The 20839-nt window shown below is 41.9% G+C and overlaps 1 protein-coding gene across 2 annotated transcripts; it reads left to right on the top strand.

The window, feature by feature from the left end:
- Nucleotides 447-20143, top strand: ZBTB11 (zinc finger and BTB domain containing 11). 2 transcript variants are annotated; one of them, XM_021400248.1, is made up of 11 exons: nucleotides 447-3445; nucleotides 5661-5896; nucleotides 6543-6774; nucleotides 7868-8691; nucleotides 12531-12710; nucleotides 13184-13420; nucleotides 13805-13949; nucleotides 15069-15186; nucleotides 15496-15654; nucleotides 16137-16312; nucleotides 17148-20143. In XM_021400248.1, the coding sequence occupies exons 1-11, from the start codon at nucleotides 3136-3138 to the stop codon at nucleotides 17669-17671; spliced, it is 3141 nt and encodes a 1046-aa protein (XP_021255923.1). In that variant the 5' UTR covers nucleotides 447-3135; the 3' UTR covers nucleotides 17672-20143. The 2 variants fall into 2 exon arrangements, with proteins under 2 accessions (XP_021255923.1, XP_021255927.1); XM_021400252.1 differs by lacking the exon at nucleotides 447-3445 and adding an exon at nucleotides 4186-5170.

Below are 20839 nucleotides of genomic sequence, written 5' to 3'. Positions count from 1 at the left end.
GGTAGCTCTTTAAGGATACCTTTCTGAGAGCAGAATAGTTATCCATCCTCCAGCAAAAGAAGTTAAGCAGAGTCAGAAAACTGGCCTGGCTGAGCAAGGACCTGCTGGCCTAACTGATGGATAAGAAGGAAAAATATAGGCCAAGAAAGCAGGGATGGGTGGCCTAGGAAGAATATGGCGATGCTGTACAGCTGTGCAGAGATGGGATCAGGAAAGCCAAGGCACAGATGGAATGGAACTTGGTGAGGGATATGAAAAACGGTAAGAAGGGATTCTGCAGGTATATTGGTCAGAAGAGACAGGCAAAGGAGAGCGTAACTTTCTTACCTAAGCCATGCAGTGAAAATACAGCTGTTGGTATATGTTTACTTCAAGCCCATTTAGGCTCAAATAACACAGACATGGATTCCCTTAGTAATTTTCTCCCACTCCCAGTCAGAATGGCTATCTAAATTGTTTGTGTAAAGTACATCTCTCTCTAATTCAGTACTTACGCCTGGTAGGCAGTGTGCCCGAACTTCCCCTTAGCTCTGGGCAGTAACAGCTTTGGGAAAGCAGTGTTTTTTAACTTACTAGAAGTATAGGAGACATTGAACTTTTTTATCTTCTGGATCAGTTCTCCATTTATTGATGCTACATAGAATCTTTAAGGACCTCTAAGATCACCAGTTCCAACTGCCAACTCATCACCATCACTCTCACTGAACCATGTGCCACCTAAGTGTCACATCTACGTGGTTATTGAATGTCTCCAAGGACAGTGACTCCGCCACTTCCCTGGGCAGCTTGTTCCAGTGCTTGACCACTCTTTCTGAGAACAATTTTTTCCTATTAGCCGATGTGAAACTCCCGTGGTGCAACTTAAGGCTATTACCTCTTGTCCTATCACTAGTTAAATGGGAAAAGAGGATGACCCCCACCTCACTACAACATCCTGTCAGATGTAAAGAGCGAAGAGGTCTCCCCTGAGCATCCTCTTCTCTTGAAGAAACAATTCCAGGCCCCTTGGCCACTCCGCTTAAGACTTGCATTCCAGACATCTCACTAACTGTTAGCCCTACTCACGCTAACAATTTAAAACAGTATTACACTTGGCAAATGCCTTTAAGGAGTATACTTTCAGTACAGTCAGTTAAGTTCTTAAAGCTCTTTGAAAACACAAACTAATACATTTTAATCTGTTTGCCACCTTACAGTTGCTTTGAAGAGCTTTGAGAGTTTTCTTTGTTACGTTATTACATTAGCTATGAAATAAGTTCTTTTTCACAGTTTTGCTTTCTCTGGCTCCTTTGGACTTCAAAAAATGCAACAACAGTATTGGATGCTTTGGGTGATGGGTGTTATTTTGAGTTATACTTTGGGTTTCATTAATAAACTAGACTACAAGTCACATCAAGCTTGCAAGCCTTATACAATGGGTCCAGTTTGATTGATTACATTAGTGGAATTTGCACCAGTATCTTCCTAATAGTAGTGCTTTTTGCTATAAGAGTGTAGGAACCACTCTTGTTTAGAACTCAGCTGAAGGCTCTTTTTAAACTAGTATCAAACTTTTTAAAGTGAAGGAGCCATAAACTTAACCAGGAGGAGAAAAGAAGGGAAGGAAAATTGCTTGGTGTCTAGTCATGTAAAACTATAATGAATACACCACTGAAAGTTACTTCTGCTAGCGATGACTATAAAACCTTGATTTTATCACTTGTCTTTTGGTATTGAGTGGCTTGCACACTGCATACATGCCTGTCAAAGCTAGTCTTAATAATTGCATATAAAGTTCATCAGCTGAAAAGCAAAGATAAACCCTTAGAAACAATCTGCTTCTAATGCCATGAGTGATATACAAGAACTGACAGTCAGATATGACAGTCAGTATTTGTTCACATCTTGAAGTCTGCAGGCTTTGGATGCTTGAGGTTACTGAAGTGAAGCATAAGAATGCTATAAGACTACTCTTCGTAGCTCTTTATTTATGAGTTCTGACCGATACAGCAAGAGCGGGTAAAGAACAGCCCATCAGGTTACTCATTCTGTGAGACACAATGCTAATGATGGAGGCAGGCTGTAGCCAACTGAACATTATTCAGCTCAAACACAGATATAATGCAATGCATTTAACAAAGAAATTCATAAATAAAAGTCATTGTGGTTACCTAATGCAACTTAATAATCCTCCATTAAATATTTATCACTAAAAATGGAGTACTTAATTTTTTTCATAGACCCATGGAATAATTTAAATTGAAAAGGGCCTCTAGAGGTCACCTAGTCCAACCCCTTGCTCCGAGCTTATCTGATTAGATCAGGTTGCTCAGGGCTGTACCCAGCTGAGTCTTGAAACGACTGCTGTCTGGGAAGTCTGTTCCAGTGTTTGATAACTACCGTGGTTAAAAAAAATAATAATAAATACAATATCATGTATATAACCAGAACTTTCTGTGCGCGAACCAGTATTTGTTGCCTACTGCTACGCAGCTCAGAGGAGCTTTTTCTGCACCCTCTGATGAGACAGCTGAGTAAAAGCAAGGCCCCCAGAAGCCACATCCTTTCGAGGCCCAACACACTAGCTCTCAGTCTCACCCCGCACTTGGTGCTCAGATCTCTGGCCGTCTCTGAGGCACTGCTGCCGGCCTTGTACCAGCGGGCCGATAACCACGCGCTTGGGCAGGATACTGAAGCATGCACTCAAGAGCCCCAGCCATGGCCGCGCCAGCCCTCACAGGCTTCGCCCACAGCTAAGATGGCGGCCGCCAACCTTCCGCCCGGCCTGCGCTATGCCCGGCTCTAAGATGGCGGCCCCACTCTTTCCATCCTTTCCCTACGCACCCGCCCCCACCCCGGCGCGCGGGCCGCTGACGCCACTTCCTCTTGTGCAGCAGCCATTTTGTCTTTCCGTTGCTCCTGCTGCCCGAGCTTCTCCCTCCCTCCCGCCGCCGCTGGCCGCGAAACTCCAGTTCCCCCTCAGGCCCGGCTCCCGCCGCCTGTCCGTCCACCTCCCCCTCGCCGCGCCCGGCGGCAGCCGGCGCCCACACCGCCCCACGCGGCGCCCCGCGCCCCCCCGGCACCCCTCTCCCGGGGCCCACCGCACACAGCCGGCCCCGGGAGCGGGAGCCCGGCCGTGCGCGCCCTCGTCCCGCCATGTCCAGCGAGGAGAGCTACCTGGCCATCCTCCGCTACCTCACCAACGAGCGGGAGCCCTACGCGCCGGGCACGGAGGGCAACGCCAAGCGGAAGATCCGCAAAGCGGCCGCCTGCTACGTGGTGCGCGGCGGGACCCTCTACTACCAGCGGCGGCAGCGGGACCAGCAGCGCTTCGCCGAGCTCGAGGTGGTGCTGCAGGCCGAGCGCCGCGCCCGCCTCATCCGCGCCGCCCACCTGGCGCCCGACGGCGCGCACCGCACCCGCCTGCAGACCTGGCAGGGGCTCTCGCAGAAGTACTGGTGGCGAGGTGAGCGCGGGGGGCACCCGAGGGGACGGCGCTGCCGTGCGTCGCCGCGCTCCTCGCCCTGGGGACGCGGGGTGGGCTGGGGGGCGGTGCCGGCGTGCTCCGCCGCTTTGGGAGCGGGAGACTTTGCGGGGCAGCGTGACCCTTCCGAGGGGGATGTGTCGTGAGCGAGCTCCTGCTTGGTGCATCTAAGGGCTCCGTTGCACGGTCTGTGGCTTTAGGTCAGTCTTCAGGGCGCAGGCCTCGCTGTCCTGCACCACCAGCACTACTGTTGAGTGTAATTGTACTCTCCGTTGTATTTGTCCGTTTCCTTCCAATGAGGAGCTGCAAACACAGAGCTAACCCCCAGCTGGGAGCAGAGTGATGTCACAGCAGTTAGAAACAGTGCTGCATTAACATCAGTAATTCTCAGTCATAGCTTTCTTGCAGCTGAGCCAATAGCTTGGGATCTATGTTCCCTATGGAGCTAGTGTTCTACTTGCAGTCTGAGGTATCTGTTAAACAAATCTCCAGCCTCTCAGTTACCCAGGGTCCGCTTTCTGTTCATCCTTTTTCTCTCCTTCTGCTTTTTTTTCGGCAGCCAGTAAGTGAGTCATAGAATGGCTTAGGTCAGGGGAGACCTTCAAGATCACTGAGTTGTGGGCAGGGCTGCCACCCACCAGATCAGGGCCCAGGGCCCCATCCAACCTGGCTTTGAACAGTTCCAGGGATGGGGCATCCACACCTTCTGTGGGCAACCTGTACCGGTGCCTCACCACCCTCTGAATAAAGAATTTTTTCCTAACATCTGCCCTTGCAGTTTTAGTTTTTTCTGTCTTAATTTGTAGACTTCTTGCTCTAGCTGGAGCCCGTCCTTCCAGTCCAGATCTTGTTGAAAGTCTGCTGTGAAAAAGGACTTGGAGTCTCCAAGTTGATAGACTCATTCTCATGGATGATGGTCTCCTTGCCTTCGTGTAGGTTCTTGTTGTCTGCCTAACATCAGTTTATTATGGCATCTGCTCTTATCCTTGCCATCCATTCATTATCCATTCTTAATGGAGCTCAGTTTATCTTCTCTTTGTCAGAGTAGGACATTCTGTATCTTTTAATTTTATTAGGTAGCTTTATTTGCATAACCTATCTTTTCTTATTTCTCTTATAATGAGAATGCTAAAATTCACACCTAGCTTTCAATTTATGCGTTTTATTTCTTGTCTTGTATCTGTGAAGACACTGCTTTTCCTGCTGTGATAATCCTCTCTTGGTATTCGGGGACAGCAGCTTTCACCCATTCATCGTTTCTAGGTCGGTGCCAACCTATTGGGGCTGTAGTTGGGAACCAATGGGCTGGGATGTGGCCCAGGGGTTGAGAATGGTATTAGAAGTGGGATCTGCAGGCAGGAGACCTCATGTCCTGCCCAGATTTTAACTGGAATCAAGGAAACATAAACCACATCTGAAATGGACGCAAATGTCCTGTGTTGGCACGTCTTGTGTTGCTTGAGGTCTGTGTTTTGCCGATCCTTAACAGGGATGCGTATGTAACAATGGAACATGGTGCGTTCCAGAATAGTAGCGTGAGTTTAACACAGTGTCGGCCTAGGTTCTGAGACGTGATAGATTTTGAAACATAGAGGAATGGGTTCTGTAGGCTTTTATGTTGGCCTTGTGAAGAAAATGAATTTGGATTCAAAGCTGTATTCTCGGAACACCTTGGTGTCTCGAAGATGATGGCTGAGCTTAGGAACTGTTGAGTATCCAAAATTACTTAAGTTACATCTCATGAAGTACTGGAGGGAAGAAGAGTTTCTTTAAATTTCTAGATTCCAAGCAGCTGATTTAAATCAGTGTTAATTATACATACTAGAGTCATTGTCTATAATGCATTTGGTCCCAGTTTTGCAAAAGCCTTTACATAAGCCTTTTAATTCTTGTCCTCTTTAGTGAGGACGAAGGGAGATCCATTTGCATGGAGCTAATTGCAGGATCCATTTACAGCTTTCAGTGCCTTGGGATTCTTATAACGAATGTGTAAATTGAAATATTTTTCCTAGCTTAAAAATCGTACAGTAGTGTGATAGACAGAACTGGTAAAAAGAGAAAGCATGGGGAACTGACTTCATTTTTCTTAAATAATCATTGACTATATTTTTGCTAGTCACCTACGTATTTAACTATGTTTTTAAGGTGAACTGAATGAAGATTAGAAACATAATGAAGTTCTGTTAATTTTCCTTAGGTATTCTTAAGCAGGTTAAAGATTACATTAAAGAATGCAGCAAGTGCCAGGAAAAGCTAGATCGTTCTAGATCTCTGTCAGATCCTTCAGAAATGCTGGAAGAGCTTGGACTGGATGTAAAATCTCACGAAGACAGTAATGAAACAGATGATGAAGTGAGTAATGCGGCATCAATCCCAGCTGCATCCCCAAAGCCTGTGAAGAAGAAGCCAATAGCGAAACATGAGCTTGTATTTGTAAGTACCGATGTTTGCATCTGAATGTATTTAAGATATTAATGCATTCCTAGCTGTATACCTATTTTCCATTGCTATGATAATCTGGCAACGATAAGATGACATATAATTTGGCAAAGGTATTCAGTATGTGGAAGCAGGTGACTGGTATGTATGACATGAAACCAATAGTAGTAGGTGGCCTTTGGAAAATAAAATTACTCCAATTTCTATATATGCACGAGAGACTTGAGGGAAAAGAAATTGCAGAAGGAAAGTATTACATATAAGAATCTCATTGTATCTGTTACTTAATAAACTATGCTATGTTTACATACAAAATTTGTGACGGTGGTAACTAGGAGTTCACATGCATGTAAAGGCTTCTGAATCTAGAAGCAGTTTCATGTTGCAGCATTGAAAAATACAGTAAAGGAACTGTTTGGATATGTCTTCCCATTTTTCCTGTTTAACTCTTTGGAGGGAGGGTGAGATTTGGCACATCTAAAGGAAGAGAATGATAGTAAGATTATATAGTATACATAAGATTATACGTATACGTACGTTTATGGTTGCAGCAAATAATTCTTTTTGTGTTTCAGTATGAATGCTTTAAAAATGGCATTGTCTAAGTGTAATGAAGTTCTCATAATGTTGTTTGTGACAGGTTGACAGTAAGGGCCTTGTGAAGCAGTCATCTTCCAAACATTGTCTGTCAGTCTTAAACCAACTGAATCAGCAGAGGCTTTCCAATCAGTTCTGTGATGTGACTCTGCTGATTGAAGGAGAGGAGTACAAAGCTCACAAATCTGTCTTGGCAGCCAACAGCGAGTACTTCCGAGAGCTCTTCATTGAGAAGGGAGCTGTCTCTAGTCATGAAGCTGTAGTGGATCTGTCAGGTGAATTGCTGTGGGTTTCGAAGGTAGAAATTGCTACATCTGAAGTAAGGTGTACAGTATTTGCTTTAGACTCTTTTGAGTGTTCAAGACAACTGAATACTTTATCTTGCTTTTTTTCCTTCTCTTAATCTAGAAGGATTTTGTATGCATTTAATGCTTAAGTATCACTCTGATTTTGCATATCTGATCTCCCATGTTGAATTGACTAGGAATTCCATCTCATAATTTCTGGGAATCTTTGGATTTTGTTTTTTTAGCTTGTTCACTTGTGTTGTCTTATATTGGTCCCAGACCTTAAATGTCAGAATACATAAAGAAGGGATGTTCACTGTCTTCTCAAAAAACTGTTTTACTGAGCAAATACTAAATTGTTTCATGTTTGGAAAACATTGTTACCCATATTTTTGCTTCTTTCTCAAACGTTCTGTTACTTTGAAGATGGGAGATGGTCCTAAAAATAAAAGCTCAAAAAATAGCTTTGTAGTGATTAAGAATATTGTACAGAACTTACATGTGTTCCTTTCCCACTATTTTCTTAACTGTCTTTGTCTTTGCATGAAGAATAGACATGCATGCACATGCATAGTCCAAAAGGTTCCCCAAATATTAGATGTAAGATTTATTGAACTGTGGGAAATTATATCAAATGCTTCTTTGTAAACTTTTGTATCTATATCTTTCATTTTTCCCATTGGCCACTTTCTAGCCTTATTTCTCTGCAGCATCGGTTGTTACTTAACTCTTAATTACTTTCTGAATGTAGCAGTCCAGAAAGACTTGGGTGGAATTAGGATTAATTTGCTTCAAAGATATTCAGACAATCATCTTAAGAATTTTATTGTGAAACTGCTTAGTTCTACTTATTGAAAAGGTCCCAGTTTGACTGCCATGAACAAAATATATAAGGAGGATGTTTTTTTGTCTAAGTGATGGTGATTTGGGTTCCAATAGAGGGACTTCATGTGGGTGTATTTCACTCTATATTTCAGACTTAACCATATCAAAGATGAACTGTTGCATCCATCAGGGGGTATTTTGGTGTAACTAGGGGGTCATCAGTGTTTGCTCTAATCTCCTGTTTTGTTCTTGGTAGGATTTTGCAAGTCAAGTTTCCTTCCGCTATTGGAATTTGCTTATACTTCAGAATTAACTTTTGACTTCTGTAGTATGGCAGAACTGGCCATGCTTGCCCGGCACCTCCTCATGTCAGAGGTTCTCGAAATCTGTGAGAACGTGCACAAACAAATGGAAGACAAACAAATTACAGTGTACCAAAAGGGAGATATTCAGACAGTAGACTCAACACAAAATTTAGCAGAGCAGACTGCAGTTGAGATGCCTCATGTGGACAGTGCTGAGCAACCTCTGCCAGTAAAGCTGGCAGCCAGCAAAGTGGCAGCAGCTGTGAATGGAGCTGCATCCTCTGTTGAGCCAGAGGAGGAAGCAGAACACCAGCCTGGCATCCTGCCCCCAGGGCCTGTGGAGGCCTCTCCTGATGATCTTTCAAAGCCTGTGGAGCAGTCCAAAGCAATTGAAAATGGTGTCAAAATGCAGCTGGTAGAGAGCATTTCAGACAGCCCCATGTCTGCCAGGCATCCTGAGCCGTCTGTTGTGGAAGCCATGGATACAGAAAGTCCATTGGAAAAGGAGACAGATGAAAATGGAAGTTGTAAAGTAAATGCAGAGACTATTTCTGAAGACTCCTCAGAAATGCTCAAGGAAAAGCGCGACAGGCAGAGTAGAGAACAGAGCCTTTCAGCTTCACCACCAGAAAGCTTGGCTTCCAGCCAGGATGACACTTACAAAAGCAAGCTTCGGCAGCGGTCTGTTAGTGAAGGTGGATACATCAGATTGCATAAAGGAATCGAGAAAAAACTGCAGAACAGAAAGACAAATCCTAAATCTGCAATACAGCAGGTATTCTTCTGTTTAGGCCTGTTGGTGGTGGTAGTCCCGTGTTTCCAGACCAATCTGAAAAGACTGTTTCTCATTTCTAAGCACTGTCTGGCAAATGTTTTAAGCGTTTTCTTTTTTGAGAAATCAGCATTACTGCGAAATGAAGTAAATTCTAAGATGTGACCGTTGTTGGGGAGGGGGGGACTATCAAAATTGTTTCCAGATTGGAGATTTTTAGAATGCTTGCTATTCTTAGCCTAGCTTCAGTATCTCCCTCATAGCTTCTCATGGTTGGACAGAAGGTGTATCTGCTTCCTAAAATTCTTAATGACCTGGGAATTCTCAGCTGGCACGTGCATATGTCAGTGACAGACAAATATGTAGATGTATTGATCCAACTCAGGCCCTACATCTGTTAAGACTCATGTCCTAGCTAGATCTTAAGACAGTCATAAATCACAGTGATCCAAGCCTGCTACCCTCAGATTGGGATTTGTTAATTGAATGAAAAAAAAGTCTAAAAAGCACTGATATTAAGAAGTCAAGCACTCAGACACAGTAAATGCTTAGTAGTTGAATGTTTTTTTGTTTTTTTTTTTCTTTTAATGAAACAGAGGTCTTATGCTTTTCCCTTCAGGAGCTTTTCCTATTTTGATGTACATGGATATGTGACATTGATCTCACTGAGTGTCAGGGGGTTTTTTGTTGTTGTTTTGTTTGTTTTTGTGAGAGAGTATCGTAGAATCATAGAATGGTTTGGGTTGGAAGGGACCTTCTAAGATCATCTAGTTCCAACCCCCTGCTATAGGCGGGGACACCTCCCTCTAGACCAGGTTGCACAAAGCCCCACCCAGCCTGGCCTTGAACACTTCCAAGGAGGAGGCATTCACAACCTCTCTGGGCAACCTGTTCCAGCATCTCACCACCCTCACAGTAAAGAATTTCTTCCTAATATCCAGTCTAAATCTACTCTCTTCCAGTTTAAAACCATTTCCCCTTGACCTGTTGCTACCTGACCTTTTAAAAAGTTCCTCCCCAGCTTTCCTGTAGGCCCCCCTTCAGGTACTGGAAGGCTGCTATAAGGTCCCCTCAGAGTCTTCTCTTCTCCAGGCTGAAGAGCCCCAGCTCTCTCAGACTGTCCTTGTGGGGGAGGTGTTCCAGCTCTCTGATCATCTTTGTGGCCCTTCTCTGGACCTTCTCCAACAACTCCATGTTGTTCTTGTGTTATGGCCCCCATAACTAGACACAGTACTCCAGATGGGGTCTCACAAGAGCAGAGTAGAGGGGCAGAATCACCTCCCTTGACGTGCTGGTCACACTTCTCTTGATGCAGCCCAGGATACGGTTGGCTTTCTAAGCTGCAAGTGCACCCATGAATCCTTCTCCTCAGGGCTGCTCTCGAGCCATTCTCTGCCCAACCTGTATCTGCGCATCTGTGTTTGGGATTGCCCGGGCCCGGGTGCAGGACCTTGCACTTGGGCTTGTTGAACTTCACGAGGTTGGCATGGGCTCACCTCTCAAGCCTGTCCAGGTCCCTCTGGATGGCATCCCTTCCCTCTAGCATGTCAACTGCACCACTCAGCCTGGTGTCACCTGCAGACCAGCTGTGGGTGCCCTCAATCCCACTGTCCACGTCACCTACAAATGGGTTAAATAGCACCGGTCCCTATACCTAGTAGTTCCTATACTACTTGGAAGAGGAAGTTAACACATTCCAGGAACCTCTTTGACACAGCCCTGCTATGTTGTTCCTCCAACAGGTATTGGGGTGTTTGAAATCCCCCATGAGGACTGTGTTTTGTGAACATGAAGCTGCTCCTATGTGTTTATAGAGGTCCTCATTCACTTAGTCTTCCTGATCTGTCAGCCTGTAGCAGACCCCAAATACGATGTCTCCTTCTCCCACCTTCCCTTTAACCCATAGGCTCTCTGTCAGCTCTTCATCTATCCCCAGATGGAGTTCCATGGACTCCAGCTGGTTATTGATGTAGCAAGACCCCCTCCTCTTATCCCCACCTGTCTTTCCTAAAGAATTTATACCTGTCTCTTCCTACATTCCAGTCATGAGAGCCATCCCACCATATCTCAGTGATGCCAGTGACACAACAGCCCTGTAGGCACGCCTGCAACTCTTCCTGCTTGTTACCCGTGCTCCGTGCATTAGTGTACAGGCATTAGAGTTGGGCTTCCATTGAGGCTGATTTACCAATTGCAATTCCCTTATCCTGAACTTACGTGAAGGGTTGTAGTCTGTGGGATGTACAAGGTCTGGCAGCCTCTCCCTCACACCTCAATGAGTAAGCTTTGCTTTACTCATTCCACTTCACTACATGCTGCAAAGAACTGTTACTTTCCAGTTTTCTGTGAAGCTTTTCCATAGTAGATTCACCAGTCCCGGGCTCAGAGGTATAATTTGTTATTGTTACCCTAGCAGATTCTAGCATTAGTCTCTTTTAACAGATTAACAAGTTAAAGCCAAGGTACTGAAACCAGGACAGTCAAAATATTTGTGTACTCTATTTGTGACTTCTGGTTTTGTTCGGTTTTTGGAGGGGGGTTATCTTGAAGATAGCTTCAGGAGAAGCTCCTCTTAACTTACTTGACAGATTTTAAATCCCTTCCCTTGACAGAGGAATGTTTGAAATAATTGTTCAGAATTTGAATCAAAAATAGGTTTCTGCTTTCATAATCGATTTCATAGTTTTTGTCTCATGCTTGTCTCAACTCCCCACATGGTGCTGGATGTTATATGAGCATTAGGAAAGAACTGCTCCTTCCTGAGGTCCCAGTTTTGATACTGGAAGAATACCAAGGCAGAGGAGTTGCAGCAAGAAATACCGCTGTCTTGAATTACAGTAATTGCAGTTGGCATGGAGATGTCTGGGATAAAGCATGCTTTTCATGAATGGATTATTTTCCAAGCTCTTGCTAATCATCTACTGAACAAAACGATTTCTGTTGCTTCGCAATTTGGCCAGGTTTTATAAGTTTTCAGAGCAACAGCAAAATGTAAAAGAGACTGAATATGTCCCTGTGTTGAGTTTCAGTTTGTTGGTGTGAGATAAGGAAGAGCTAGCATGTTTAAAAACCTGCTTAGATGTTTCATATGTTGAGAGAATGAGGAGAAGAAATGGGGTTGCAGTGTATGTTTTTCCCCTTGCCTTATTCTCAGTAATGAGAAGGGGGGATACCTGATACAAGACATTTCAGCCTGGTCATTTAAAGTTTGGATTTTAAAGAGCCTGACAGCAAGTTTATATGAAGGAAAATGAAATTACCAGCTCAAGGTGGCACTACCAATACTGCCTAACAAAAAAGTTAGAATACCCTTAACTAGAAAGAACTTTGCTTAAATACTGTAAATTTATTTACAGATTGTTAATATCTCTGTTCTCATTAGCTGATGAGAATGATTTAAGCCACTTTTTCCTTTGTAATTTGATGACTTCTGAAATAAATCCTGAAAGGGATATTGGAGTTATGGAAATAGTCGGAAACCTTTGGTAGAGGTTATGACTGGATGTATCTGTGGTTCCTCTCTGTGTATCCCTTAGTCTGCACTTAGCCAAGCTAGGTTGCTTAGTTAGTCAGGGCTGAAGGGTTAGTTGTCTCTGAAGTGGTAAGCTGTCTGCCCCTAATTATAAGCAGCTCATGGTAGGGAAAAATGGTCTGTTTTAAAACCACAGTAGCTGTAGATCTGCGGCAAACAGAAAGGGCATTACTTTCCAGCAGTTAAGTAAACTAAGCAAGATTGGTTGGTGTTACAGTAACAAAGAAATAAGCTTTAGCACTGACCTTCTGTGGAAGTATGAAATGTATTGTAGTAAAGTTCATTCACAGGTTGTGTTTTCCCAACATAGGTTGCCATGAAGCTGGTTCAGAGAGGGAAAAAAATGAAACAGCCCAAAAGAGAGACCGCAGAAAATAACGAAGTAGAAGCTCAGCACAAATGCACTGAGTGTGGAATGGTGTTCCAGCGACGCTATGCACTTATCATGCACACACTGAAACATGAAAGGTCTAAAGAATTTAAGTGCCCAGTAAGTTTTTTGTCTGTAACCTTGCTATTAAAGTTCATTCAGTAATGACATTAATAATTGTTTTTCTTGTCTCTTTTAGTCCATGCTTTTATTTTCCTCATAGATTTTAGAGACGGACGGAGCCCTGATTCAAATGTAAAACTCAGCGTGGCTACATTGCCCAAGAGCATCATGTAACATGGGAGCGCACTGCTGTTCATAGTGCTGGGGTGGGCTTTCCTTCTTACCACAGCAGTATGTCTGCAACTATGTTTAGGTTAGCCTGCAAGTTGTAGCCTTATTGGGAAGCGATCGGCACTTCTGTCCTTAGCTATAAAATTCAACATTTATTTATCCAGAGACAAAATGTCTATTGGAGTCGAGCTGTAGGCCTAGCTAATCAGACTCATACGCTTAAAATCCTTGATTTAGCTTTTTTGCAATTATTTCAAAATACTAAAGGCAAAGTAAAGTTGTAATGTTTTCTTTCCCAGTTGTGTAAAAAAGAATTCCAGTATGGTGCCTCCCTGCGAGCCCATCTTGTCCGACACACGCGGAAGACTGAAGTGAACTCTGCAGCTGAGAACGTAGAAGAGACAGGCGTGTCCTCAGTGAAAGGGAGAACTAAACGGGAATTCATGTGTGATATATGTGGGAGAACTCTACCTAAGCTCTATTCTCTCAGGATACATATGCTCAAACATACCGGTGTAAAACCACATGCTTGCAAGGTAAAGAGAAAGTTATTTTATTCTGTAATCAATTTAGTGATGTCTTTTTTATACTTTAGTATTGACTCTCTGTCCCAGAAATTAAGTTAATTTAGGTAACGTTCCCGATGATATTTCTTGTAGTCCAAGACTGAGAAGTAGAATTGAACTAGATACTGAATCTTGAAAGTTAAAATTTCTCCATCTAGAAAATGTACTTGCTTGGGCATTCCTGTTTTTAACAGACTTGTTTTGCTACTTGTGAGATATCACGAGTTTGGTCATCCTAGTTCCTAAGAAATCCAGGAGTTTTTTCTGTGTTTGAAGGTAACATTTTCAAAGCAGACGTGTTTTAAGTATTGAGTTTTATTTGTCATATTTCATTGGATCTGCGTTTGTTTCTAGGTTTGTGGAAAGACCTTTACGTATAAGCATGGATTAAAAATGCACTTAGCTCTCCATGAAGTACAGAAACAGTTCAAGTGTGATTTGTGTGAGAAGTCCTTTGTCACAAAAAGAAGTCTTCAGGAACACATGAGCATTCATACTGGTAAGTGTGGAAGAGGAGGAGCCTTTTACTTTGGATGGCTTTTGTATGCTGGTGAGCTCTAACATTGCTCTTTAGTGTTAAAAGTACTGTTAGAAATAAGTAGGTTTTCCTCTCGGTCAGCCTGTTGACTTAGAGATAAGTAGTCATTTTGCATTTCTTCTTCGGGCTTATTTCGTAACTTAAGGTTATTATGGAAATATTCTATAGGAGAACAAGGTGTCATGTTTAGTCTGTTACTATGTTTTTATTATTTATGCCTATATTATGTCAATTCAACGAAGCTAGGCAAGGGGCTGGAATATTGTGGTGTACCTACACTTTCCATCTGTATTTTCAGATGAAAACTTGCTAAGTTAAATTTCTTCAGAATCCACGTATGTTTTACAAGACTTTCTGTACTAATAAAACATTTATAAAGCCAGAAGATACTATTTGCTGCTCTTCTAAATTACTTCAGTAAAAGGTAGATATTTTTAACCAATATGAGAAATATCCTTCCATTCTTATTCCAATTTTTAAATAGGATATATGCTCTTTAAGATTCTGTTTTCCTCTTTTATGGGATATTATTTTTACGGTCTGCAACCTGTAGGTGTTTTCTATGCACGTTCTCATTTCAAAGGAATAACGAATTGGTTTTTTTCCTTCAAAATTCTCAGTTATGCTAAAATGGCACTTTAAGAGCCGTACTTCTAACTGAGATATCCAGGGCTTATTTAAAACTTGTGAAATCAGAATACCAATTTTTTTTTTTTTAATGTGAGACTTAAACGTCATCTTTCCACACGTCGCTTTCTGCTAAAACAACCAGTTAATTGCTTTCGTGCAGGAGGGCAAATTCTTAAACTGATTGCATCAGTATCTGTAATGTTGTACTCTGTGCTTAGAAACTTGCAGAGAAAGTAATTCAGTTGTTACTTCTTCCTTCATGTATTACAACATTGGTACATACAAAAGACACTTCAAAATTCCACCTATATGTAAATAAATCAACTTCTCTTTGTATCAGTGCTCTCATTCCTTCAGATAAATTCCAGGAGAAGAAGAAAACGCTCTCACAAAGCATTTCAGAGAGTTGGAGGCTTGTCTTTGTAACATGCTTGGTTTTGTTTTTGTCAGGAGAATCCAAGTATCTTTGCACCATCTGTGGAAAATCTTTCCACAGGGCTTCGGGACTCAGTAAACACATAAAGAAACACCAGCCAAAGCCTGAAGTTCGGGGATATCAGTGTACTCAGTAAGTTGTTTGGTGGTGGGCTGTTTATTATTGCTATTATTTTTAAGATTAAAAGCAGTTTCTGTTTGTAACACAGCTGTTTATTTGCCTGCAGTAAGACTTGTAAAGTGTTAAATAATAATAATTTAAAAAGAAAAAATTAAAGGCTTTTGTTAATACGTGCATAGGAGAGAAAAAATCTTGTTTTTTAACTGTTACCTAGTCTCATGCAATTGTGTTGTAATTTATTTGCATACACAGTATGTTGAGCAAATATTGCATCAATATTAACGACACTATATTGGAATGCGAAAACTTTTACTGTTACAGATGTGAAAAGAGTTTCTATGAAGCTAGGGATCTCCGTCAGCATATGAATAAACATTTAGATGTGAAGCCATTTCAGTGCCAGTTCTGTGGAAAATGTTACAGTTGGAAGAAAGATTGGTATTCTCATGTGAAGTCTCACTCTGTCACAGACCCTTATAGGTAAGAGGAAATGTACTTAACTGAAATATATGAGATTATACAGCTCCACAGCCCTAAATTAGTCAACAAGGAGCTACCAAGTCTGTGGTGAAACTGCAAATTGATTGTCCTTGACTGGGGCCTAGAGTTCTTGAGAATGGATGGATGACTTCAAGTAGTGTAGTCAAACTGGTAATTTGCTGGCACGATCCTGGGACTAATACATAGGATTCATAAGAGTATAAGTGTAATTAGTGAAGTTAGAAATGCTTTGTATGTGATCTTGCTGCTCTAGAATGTAAGTGGAAGCTTTATGGCTGTGAATAGGAGAAAATACAGTTTTCAGAGCCTAACAGTATTTTCAATTATGGAATTACCTGTGATATGAAGCAGCATTCCCATTAAACTTTACCTGCATTAATTAAAGTTCAATTTTTGTTCAAAAAACATAAGAGAAGCGTAAGATGATGGTTCCGACAGATCTCCTATTTAACATGTTCTAGGTGTAATGTATGTGGTAAAGAATTTTATGAGAAAGCTTTGTACAGAAGACATGTGAAGAAAGCCACGCATGGTAAAAAAGGAAGAGCAAAACAAAACCTGGAACGAGTTTGTGAGCATTGTGGAAGAAAATTCACACAGCTCCGAGAATATAGGAGGCACATGAACAATCATCAAGGTATGTAGAAAGCAAGTAGTCTGACCTCTAAAAATGTTGTGAAGAGATCTGTTGTGACAGATTGAATCTGTCTGTCCTGTGATGCAGGACACATGGAAGTTCTTATAGACTGGCCAGTTAACTAATTAGGACAAGCCTAAAACTAACTTGCTTGCAGTGATTCCCAGGAGTGGCTGTTGGCATCTTTCTAAAACAACAGTCACATGGGGACAGTATCAATTTGTCTTTCTTAAGCTTTAATGGAAAAGGAACTTTCTTTTTTTTTTTTTTTTAGTAATGATAACAAGATGTGTATCTGGCAAAGATTTGCACGCAATTAACAAAATATTTCTAAAAGTCAAGAGAACCGTTGGCTTGAATTTAGAAAAAGGACTACTGGAGATTGGTCACCTTCCTGATTTATAACAAGATTATTACAACATCGCATCCCATGCGATGTTTCAACAGATGTGGAGTGGAGGAGGAAGAAAAAGCTGTAGATGGCCTTAGAAGCTAACTAGAAAAAGTGCTGATTTGATGAGAGGTGTGTTTGTAAAGATTTACAGAAATGAGCCATATATAAAAGGGAAGAAACTGCAAGGAAAGGGATGTTAAAAAGGAATTTTTGGGAAGTAACACTAGTTTGTGCAGAGCACTTGTGGAGAGGAAAATCTTAATATATTGTCCTTGCATTATACTGCATTACCGAAGGGGTAAGCAAGATCCTTTTCTTGTACGGAAAAAGCTGTGCATCTATCATTTCTGTTGTTCTTTTATACTGCTGTTCTCCCTGTCGTTTTCCCTCGTTTTACAAAGGCTGACAGTCTGCTTTGCTTTGCTTTGCCTTTGAGAACAGGCGTGAAGCCATTTGAATGTCTAACCTGCGGAGTCGCCTGGGCTGATGCACGCTCACTGAAGCGGCACGTGAGGACGCATACTGGAGAACGACCGTACGTCTGTCCGGTTTGCAACGAAGCTTACATAGATGCCCGGACGCTAAGAAAGCATATGACCAAGTTTCATAGGGACTACGTACCCTGTAAAATTATGCTGGAAAAAGATACTCTTCAGTTTCATAACCAGGGGACGCAGGTGGAGCACGCCATCAGCATTTTAGCAGCAGACATGCAGGAACAAGAAACTGAGATTAGTGTCGATGGTGAGGAGATAGAAACTGTGGTGGTGACTGGAGACACGCTTGAGGCAATTGAAGCAGTTGCAACTACTGAACCATGTACATCGGTCTCCACTCTTTCTGACCAAAGCATCATGCAGGTGGTGAATTATGTACTTGCACAGCAGCAAGGACAGAAAATGGCCGAAGTTACTCAGGCCATGGAAACCGTAGAGGTAGAAGTAGATGTTACAGAGACAGACTGAGTAGAGCCTATAAGAGGGACAGCTAAGTGTTAGCTGGGTATCTGAGGCTTACAGTGACACCTGTTCTCAAACAGTTAATCCCCTATACTGAATTTCTTGGCTATAAAATATTGCACTGTGTGCTACAGGGAAAAAGTTTAAATGCTTCAGTTTAGGCCGAGGTTTTGAAGGCTAAGATATCTGCACTGGTCTGGTTTAGGAAAAAAAAAAAAAAAAAGTTGGAATAATAATGTTTCCTGTGTTACAGGGCGAGTATCATGCTGTAAATTTAAAAACATGTACAGAGAGGCTGCGCTAAAACCTAGAAACATATGGCAATTGATAACTTCTGTTTTTATGTGCATTTCATCAAGTTTGTGAGCAAATTACCAGAGTTGGGTTCCATCTCTCCCCCCAGAACAAGGGAATGATGAAACACTTCATTCAGCCGTGCTTCGTGTGACTTACAGAAAGTCTGAGGCTTTTGTCTTTTGGCAATAAGTTCCAAGTCAGTGGGCAGCAGGTGCAAGGTTCCACAAAAACTAATGGGCAGGGCTGCACTGATGCCTGAGGGTGTGGTACTCTGAAATGAGGAATTTAAGGGACAACCCATTGCAGAGATACTACTCAGTAAGCTGCCTTTCGTTTTTTAAGTGAGGAGATTACGCCTCATCCTCTATGCACAACTATGTTTAGACTAATAATGTTCAGTTGCGTATAGGAACTATGTTGTTCTACGTATCCAAAGCAGGCAACCTAGTGATGGATATATTTCTGCATTAAATTTGATACAGAGTTACAAGTGAAAGGGACGTAAGGGCACATTTCTTTGAGAATGGGCTTATGTTTGTACTGAAGAAGTCCTGCTATTTACGATGTGATTTGGTATCTTGCTGAGGGGAGGAGCTCTGACAATTCCCAAATGGGGGACACAGCAGTATCAGGGTAGAGAATTATGAATATCTCAGTATCATGTAATAAATTGGTCTTACTGTCTTCCGGAGACTGGTAACTTTATTGCTGCTGCTGTAACAAATGCTAGGGCAAGCTAATTACCTAGCGTTACACTACATGGATTGAAAAATTCTTCCTAGGTTTTGGTAGTGGAAAGCATGAATCACAGCTATGCTTGACCCTGGTTGAAATGTCTGTGATTTAGTACTGTGTACTGTACGCATCTCAAGGTGCAGGTTTTTCATTTTTAGGTTCTTCTTAAATGAGAAATGTGTCTGGTTGGAGATGATGGGATGTATGTGAACAGTCAGAACTGTATTCTTTAAATTAGCCCCTATAGCATTGTCAAATGCTTTCTGACTTTGACAGCAGCAATGTATCCAAGGAAGCCTGGAACACTGCAGGGTAAACTTGGTAAATAACGTTACAGGTGTGTATCTCGGTATCCATGAAACAGAGCCACTGAGAAGCACTGCAAAATCCGTGATAAAGTAACCACTTCATTTGAATTAGTATTTCTGCCTTTCATCACAGTTAACTATGAGCATCTGCTTATGAAGCTACAGAACGGACTGTTCTTTTTCTGTTTTACAAGCATGTAGTTGTTGACTTTTTTTTTTTTCTTAAGGTACTATAAGTTCCTGCCTTGGATTTGTGTTAATCTGTGGATGGCCATTTCAAAGGTGAAGGGTCATCCCGCAGAGAAATAACATCATCATTTATACATCCTGCAGCCTTCCCAATTGTGGGGTTACCCAGCTGAGTAAAACTAAAAGGAATACTTGGGGAAAAAGTACTGCTAGCTATGATGCTTGAGTCTTTGTATGGTAAAGGAATCTTGAGATAGCCATCCTGCTTTAAATTATAAAGACGTAAGTACATTAACAGTTCTTACTGCCATTATGATGGGAAAAAATAGGTTGCTAGGTAATCTTTAAAACTTACTCGTGTTTGTATCTGACAAATAATTATGTATTAAGTGATTAAATTTCAAGGAAAAACAGCTGTAAATAATGCTAGAACATTATTTGTATATTTAGCGTGTTACCTTACAAAGAATATTATTAGCACCTCAGTTTAATCTTTGAATCTTTGGTGCATTTATTTATTTGCCCAACATATGGTAGGAACAGAAATTTCAGAGCCTGTAGAAGTGCTTTAACTGACGTGAGGGCCTGCCATTAAAAAACAAAAAAACAGACAAAAAAGCACCTGAAAAGTTGTTTCATAAGCAAAACTCAGCCAGGAATATCAAAGCTGAACATTGGGACAGCCCTTTCCTGACGTACTGTGCCTTGCCTTTTCAGAACGGCATGAAGTTAGCAGGGGCTGTCGATACCTGCTTTGCTGTTCCCATGTTTGTGCAGTTGCCTTATGTTTTTCTTTAGATTTCTTAAGCTCTTAATTTAAGATTCCCCCACAGCCTATTTGAAGACTGCTAATAATGCAGTTGATACTATTTAATTTGATTTTTTTTAATAAAGCTCCTAAGATGTATCCATTTATAAAGTATTCCTAGTAATAAATTCTTGTACATAATTTGATCTGTAAACTATACTGTTTTTATTTAGTGTTTGATGTATAAAGTTACGGTTTCTGTCATTAAATAAATCGAGTATTGTCACAAACTGTTCTCTTAAGCAACCTTCTTTTTTTTCCTGTGGAAAAGGCTTTAGATTATTTATTCCTTCTCTGTCTTTACCATCTACATCGGTTACTCTGAAAGTAATGCCTCCCATTTACTTCCATGACGCAAAGAGCACAGTAACACTATTTGATAGAGCACATTCTCAGCTACAAAGAGCTATTTTTCACCATAGTCACCAGCACTAGCTCTGCGTTTTTGCCAGCCAGATGAACAAGAGCCTGCATGCCCCACTCGTGAAAATCTGCACCAGCAGAGGTGACCCGCTGTGTTTCATAGCTGCTATGACCGCATCGTTGCTAGGAAGATGGGAAAATGTTGCCCACACAGTCCATCTTTCATTGACCTGACCAGATGGAAGGCAGAAGGTGCCAAGTCTGGCCTATATGGTGGGTGTGATAGGACAGCCCTGCCAAGACTGGCAATTTGCTCCATGGTCTTCCAACTGGTGTGGAAGCCTGGGATTACTGTGCTGTAAGAGAAAGGTTATCTTCTTCTCTGGCCTGACTCTGGAAATGGGAGCCTTGAGCTTAGTCAGCATCGATGGTTTGCTGCAGTTTCAGGAAATCCAAAAGGATCATCTCTTTCCT

This window comes from Numida meleagris, chromosome 1 (genome assembly GCF_002078875.1).
Source record: "Numida meleagris isolate 19003 breed g44 Domestic line chromosome 1, NumMel1.0, whole genome shotgun sequence".
Classification (NCBI taxonomy): Eukaryota; Metazoa; Chordata; class Aves; order Galliformes; family Numididae; genus Numida; species Numida meleagris.
Note: the sequence above shows the minus strand (reverse complement) of the source record. Positions and strands in the feature narration are given on the sequence as shown.